General features: G+C 36.1%; 1 protein-coding gene across 1 annotated transcript in view; it reads left to right on the top strand.

Moving 5' to 3' along the window:
* Positions 1 to 2,692: 2,692 nt before the first annotated feature.
* Positions 2,693 to 6,000, top strand: part of Tbh (Tyramine beta hydroxylase) — a 98,290-nt gene continuing 94,982 nt past the window's right edge. The window contains exon 1 of the mRNA XM_069820814.1: positions 2,693 to 2,959. Coding sequence (XP_069676915.1) covers positions 2,702 to 2,959 — 258 coding nt within the window. The 5' untranslated portion in view covers positions 2,693 to 2,701. The remainder of the gene's footprint in view (positions 2,960 to 6,000) is intronic.

The raw sequence follows: 6,000 nt of genomic DNA, 5'->3' as shown, positions 1-6,000 counted from the left end.
GCTATTAACATCTAACTCTTTCTCAACTTCGTCGGAAGTTTCTAACGTGGCAAACTTATTCGAAATTTTGACCTGATAATGTTGCTTAGTTTCCTCGTCCTTTAATTTCAGAATATTGAATTTACTAATATTAACTTGTTGCGCTACTCGCTTGGCTATTGATAGTCTTTCTCTTAATTCCCCAATTACCAAATAATGGTCAGAATTACAGTTTGCCTCCCTGAAAGTTCGAGTGTCTACTATACTAATATGCCTCCGTTTATCTATGAAGATGTGATATATTTGATTGTGTGTCAATTCATCAGGAGAAGTCCAGTTGAAATCCGCCAGTAAAATTTTCATGTGATATCTAGATAACTGATCAAAACTCTGTTCCAATTCCTCATAGAAGTTATCCTTTATATGGTCGTTTTTCCCTTATGTATTGGCGTGAGCATTTATAACTATGATATCGCACCATCTACCCTTAAGTACTAAATATGATAACCTGTCACTGATAAATTCGACCTTTTTTACTGCTGATTTTATTCTTTTATGAACAAAGAATCCTGTTCCTAATTGATGGTTATTATTTCCTTCCCCATAATACAACAAGTAATCTCTATTTGTGATATGCCATTCCCATCTAACCTAACCTCTTGTACTATCCCACGAATTCTATTCTATATCTAGCTAGTTCTTTTGTTACTAATGTTACCCCTCCTGTTCTATGAAGACTAGTTACGTTCCACGTACCAAATTTCAAAACCTTATTCCTTTGCTGTGGTCGTGCCGGAGAATCAGTCTCATCCCGAGGCTTATTGTATGGATTCGTAACAAGCTGTTTTTTACGGTAATGGGTTGTTAACCCTTCGCCCAACCCCCAAGCTGGAGGACCATCCCTAATCGGCTGCCTACGATTGCTTATTCAATATATTCTCAGCTACCTTCCATATCTGGAGGCCGCCTCCTCTATCCGCAACCTGAGGACGCGCCATGCCGTGGTGATAGGGACCCATAATACATGGAATTTTAATGCAACATTGAAACTTTTGAAAATAAAATAATTAGGTTCTAATAATATTTACAAGTTATAAAATGTATTTCTAAACATTATTTCCTAAGCATGATAATATATGAAAAAGTTGTAATACATGCCATTACCCTAAAAGTGGGAAATGGTACGCAGGCAATTGGGGTAGTAGTACGCAAATACAACTACAATATAATTAGAATATGTATTAATAGATATAGAACTAACATTTATTTATTATTTATTCATATGTTTATTTATTCACTTATTTATTCTTTAATTTACTCTATTTTATCCTTTCTCTTTATTCTATCTAGCCAGCATCTTACTTATTACCAAAGAATAGATATAGGCCTACAACGATGAGCCTGCCACCGTAATAGGTCTGGCAAATTTTGGGATTTTTGGTTGCTTTCACAGCGACTAAAATGTGACAGTATAGCCTATTACTCAAATAACATACTACATAAATTATTTAATATTTTTTCAAATAAGAAGACGAAGTTTAGTTATGTGTAGGGTCTATTGCATACGGAAGGAGAATTCCAAAATGTAAGACATCAGATTTCATTTTTACAGTTTTACTGCTTATGTAAACGTATGTCATTAATGTTGCACAAATTCATATAAAATAACTTTTGTAATTATCTCTATGATAAATTTTCTATTTCAAATATTACTAGTTTTTAAAAGGATATAAAAATTGTACATAATGTGTAGCCTAAATACGAGCGTAATGTTTGTGGCGGGCTCCATAAAATCGCAACGAAGGATGAAACTAATTCTGTACGATATAGGCCTATAACAAACAATTACAATTGCATTTACTACATTTAATACTTCTTTTGAAATCTCACATACCTCTCTTATCTTACTCGTGGGTTTTAGTTCGAAATTAGGGTTAAGATACAAATTAGATTTACTTTAAATGTTATTTTAAGTGATAGTGCTTCATTTAATTTAGGATACTCCTTGTTCTTGTTATTAATTATTATTATTATTATTATTATTATTATTATTATTATTAATTTAATATTAATTATATTATTTTTATTAATTATGTTTATTATTAATTGTCATTATTGAGTGTAATTAGTTACCATTGCCACCGAGTATTTACCCATTTGCAGTGTGAATAAATGCATACACATACACTTAAACCTGCCGCCATGATTATTCGCAACAATTCTCTCCTGCTCGAAAACTGTTTGTTCAATGACCGGAACTATGGGTCCTGTAATGAGCCTATTGTCTGCCTACATTTGGTGCATCTCCAACATACAATAATTAACAAATATTAAATCTTTTTATATAATATGAAACAAAACACATTAGGCCTACGTAACTCCTTAAGAAAACGATTTAACGGTACTCGCCACGATATTCCGGACTCGCCTGAAGGCTCGTCCATAAACATCTCACTCGTATCGTAAAGACTCGCTTTCTTAAGGAGTTACGTAACTATTTCTGTATCAGGGATGCTGAAAATGCCTATTTCCGTGGAAATATAAAAATCGATGTTTATCAGTATTACAATAATTTATTTTCATAGTTGGCAAGATATGAAAGTGGGAAGCACAAAGAAAGGAGAAAGGAAGGGGCATGGAGAGCGGAGTGTGTGCACCCCTGATCTCGGGGAGGGTATGAATACCGAGCCCCGCGTCGCGGCGCGCCAGTCTTCGCGAGACCATGGGTCGGACCGCAGTGCTGATGCTACTGCTGCTGGTGGCGGCGACGGACGCCCAGGTGTTCAGCGTGCCCCTGGACGCCAATTCCACCTTCTCTTGGACCGTCAACTACGCGACGGAGACAGTCAGCGTCGAGGTGCACAGCCCGGCGACTCACAAAGATTTGTGGGTCGCCGTGGGCTTCTCCGACTACGGAGAGCTGAAGGGCGCAGACCTCTGCGTGCTGTGGAGGGACTGGCGGGGCCGCACACACTTCCAGGTGAGTTACTTCCAAAGCAACATTTCATGTTTCTCATTACGTTCAGGAAACAGAAGAGCAACAATGTTTTATTTCCGATCTGTATTCAACAAAATTACTTTGAATACTTACTACTACTATTACCATGTCTTGCCATGCCAAAGATCCTGTTTCAAACCCTGTGAGTCTAAGTAGGATTTCCAGTACACAAGAAGGATAGACTAGGTTTCTGTTTCTCTTTGTCCACCATAAAATCAGTAGTATCGTCTAGTAATGAAAATATGGACGACTATGGTTAGGTTATATTAAAGTCCGTCGGCTGTTGCAAAAAAATCCCAATTTGAGTGACACAAAAGCTACAGTACATGGAAGGATGGTACAGGGATAATCCGTTAAAGAAAAAATAACGAAGAGATTAAACTGTGGCTATATTTATACATTAAAGATAAGCGCAATATTGCATAGCTACGTTCTTTTCATATTACAAGAGGCAACAAAATAATGCAGACCTGGAAACAAGGTTTGAAACCGAATAAGGAACAAATTGACGCACGTAAAAAGAATAAAAAGAGTAACATCAACTCAGCGGTTGTTCACATTCCTTTTTCAATATATTGCATTACATAACACATACTGTTTTAATGTGTAAAAAGTAAAACGTCTATTAATGTTAACACTTAACATTCGAAGACTGGATATAGAAAGATTACAGGGTTGTTTCCGATTTCTGATAACGAATTTGAATGACATCATCATGTGCGTCAGGAGTCACACGACAGCTGAATTGTAGCGCGAGGTGACAGAACAGTAGTGAGTGATCTCATAGTCAGAAAATCGAGCCTTTTTGGGAGGGGTACATAACAACCCTTTCCAATGCCAAGTACAGTTAAGTGAAAATAAAAGAAGCCTGCAATAAACGAAGTTTCGTTATTTCCAAGAAAGGCATCTTCTGTCTACTTAATAAGATTGGTAAAGCTCGAATGGAATTAATTTGTATCATCTCGTGGGGTGGAGCGACTTGTGACGAGGACGTGGATTTGCTTGCTTTTTCCACTCTGAAATTAAACCCATCAGAGCTTTGCCAGTCTTATTAGGTACACACAAGATGCCTTTCTTGGAAATAACGAAACCACGTTTTTTGTAGGCTCCTATGATTTTCACATGACTGTACTTGGCATCGGAAAGGATTGTTATGTACCCCTCCCAAAAAGGCTCGATTTTCTTGGGCATTGAGGTGTGATACACCGTGCACTCACTTACTACTGGTCTGTCACCTCTCGCCGCAAATCAGCTGTCGGTGGGATTCCTGCCGCACATGATATCATTCAAATTCGTTATCAGAGATCTGAAACAACCCTGTATAAGTGCCAATATCTTTGAAAATTATTTTTCTTAAATACTCAATACAGTAAGAAAAGAAGGTAAGTTTCATTGTAATTTTATTTAGAACCTAAATTCTCCCATAGATGTGCAAAATGTATGATATTACATTACTAGTTGCACAGCAAAGCCTTGGATTCCAGACTTTTTCTCTTTAGCACTTCCAGCCTTTTTACGACCGGTTTTAATTTATACCGTAAAAAACTTATTTTGAGTTTACATAAAGTAACTAGACATGTATTAGACATAACTGCATATTCAAAATAGTTATACAGAGTATTTTGTTACTTGTTTCTCGTTCTCGCAAAACTTAGCGAGCCAATTAATAATCTCTTTCGTGATGTTCAAATATTACTTTCTCTATTGAAGACCTTGATGTCAAACAACTCTGAGTAAGTTACCCGGAACCTCGATGGTGGGCAACTGTTATCGAACTCTAGTTATGACATTTTCTCTGGTCTATAGCAGGGGCTTCAAATCATAATTTTCTTTTTTCACTTTTTAGTTGGATATTTAACGACGTTATACCAAATACTGGGTTATTTAGCGTCGATGGGATTGGTGATAGCGACATAGTATTTGAGGAGATGAGGCCAATGATTCGCCATAGATTACCCGACATTCGCACTACAGTTGGGGAAAATCTCGGAAAACATTCAACCAAGTAATCAGCGCAAACGGGAATCGAACCCACGCCCGAACGTAACTCCGAATCGGCAGACAGCGCTTCAGCCGATTAGCTACCCTGGTGACTTTCAAATCTTAAAAGTTAAATAGATCTGAAAGAAATTAAAAGACAAATAGAACAAAAAATTATTACGAGTATAAAACAAGTTTTCTGCTTGTACTTTGTTCTTCCTTCCTGGTGTATGCCATTTGTTTCACCGGCAACGTTTCGTCTTTCCAGTGCCATCATCGCTACCGCTATCATCATCATCATCATCATCATCATCATCATCATCATCATCATCATCACAGCGTCATCATAGTCATTATCGTTACTCTTGTGTAGCTGTTGAGTTTCACAAGTCAGTAATGACTGCATGCAATTGTGTGTACGTATTGTATGTGTGTATATAACATAATGCATACATAATTTGAAAACTCCCTATACACCACAATGTCACGAACCTTTCCTAAATTATTCTTCTTTCATTAATTCTATCTTCATACATATAAAATGAGGAATTTCTTGTACAATTACTTACAATAAGATAATTCTTCGTACTAAAATGTTTCATAAGTCTTATGGCAAAAAATTAATCGAAAAATACTCGTAAAAACACTAAAACATTATTTTCCTTTAGATTTATAGTAGACCTACATTTTTAATTAATTAAAATTTGCTATTTGTAACAACTAGTTACCTTGTGTGTTATAACTCCGCTCTATTTCAGATTTAAATTTATCTTTTATCATAAATATTATGCCTTTAGGATCCTTGTGATTAGAACTTCATTAAGTCATGGTCATTTACGATGATATTTCTCGGAAGATAAATTAGAATACTATTTATAATGGGTAAGTTGCTTAAATAAATAACTTTATAAACTTTAAATAAATAATAACTTTTCCCCTATTTCTGGCAATCATACAGACACCATTCTACTTTATATTTTGGTTCTGATACAATTATATCTCAATCAGGTTGCCAACAAGGGGATCCGGCTGGCCCTTTATTT

This window comes from Periplaneta americana, chromosome 3 (assembly GCF_040183065.1).
Source record: "Periplaneta americana isolate PAMFEO1 chromosome 3, P.americana_PAMFEO1_priV1, whole genome shotgun sequence".
NCBI lineage: Eukaryota > Metazoa > Arthropoda > Insecta > Blattodea > Blattidae > Periplaneta > Periplaneta americana.
The sequence above is the reverse complement of the archived record's forward strand: the minus strand, read 5'-3'. Positions and strand labels throughout refer to the sequence as shown.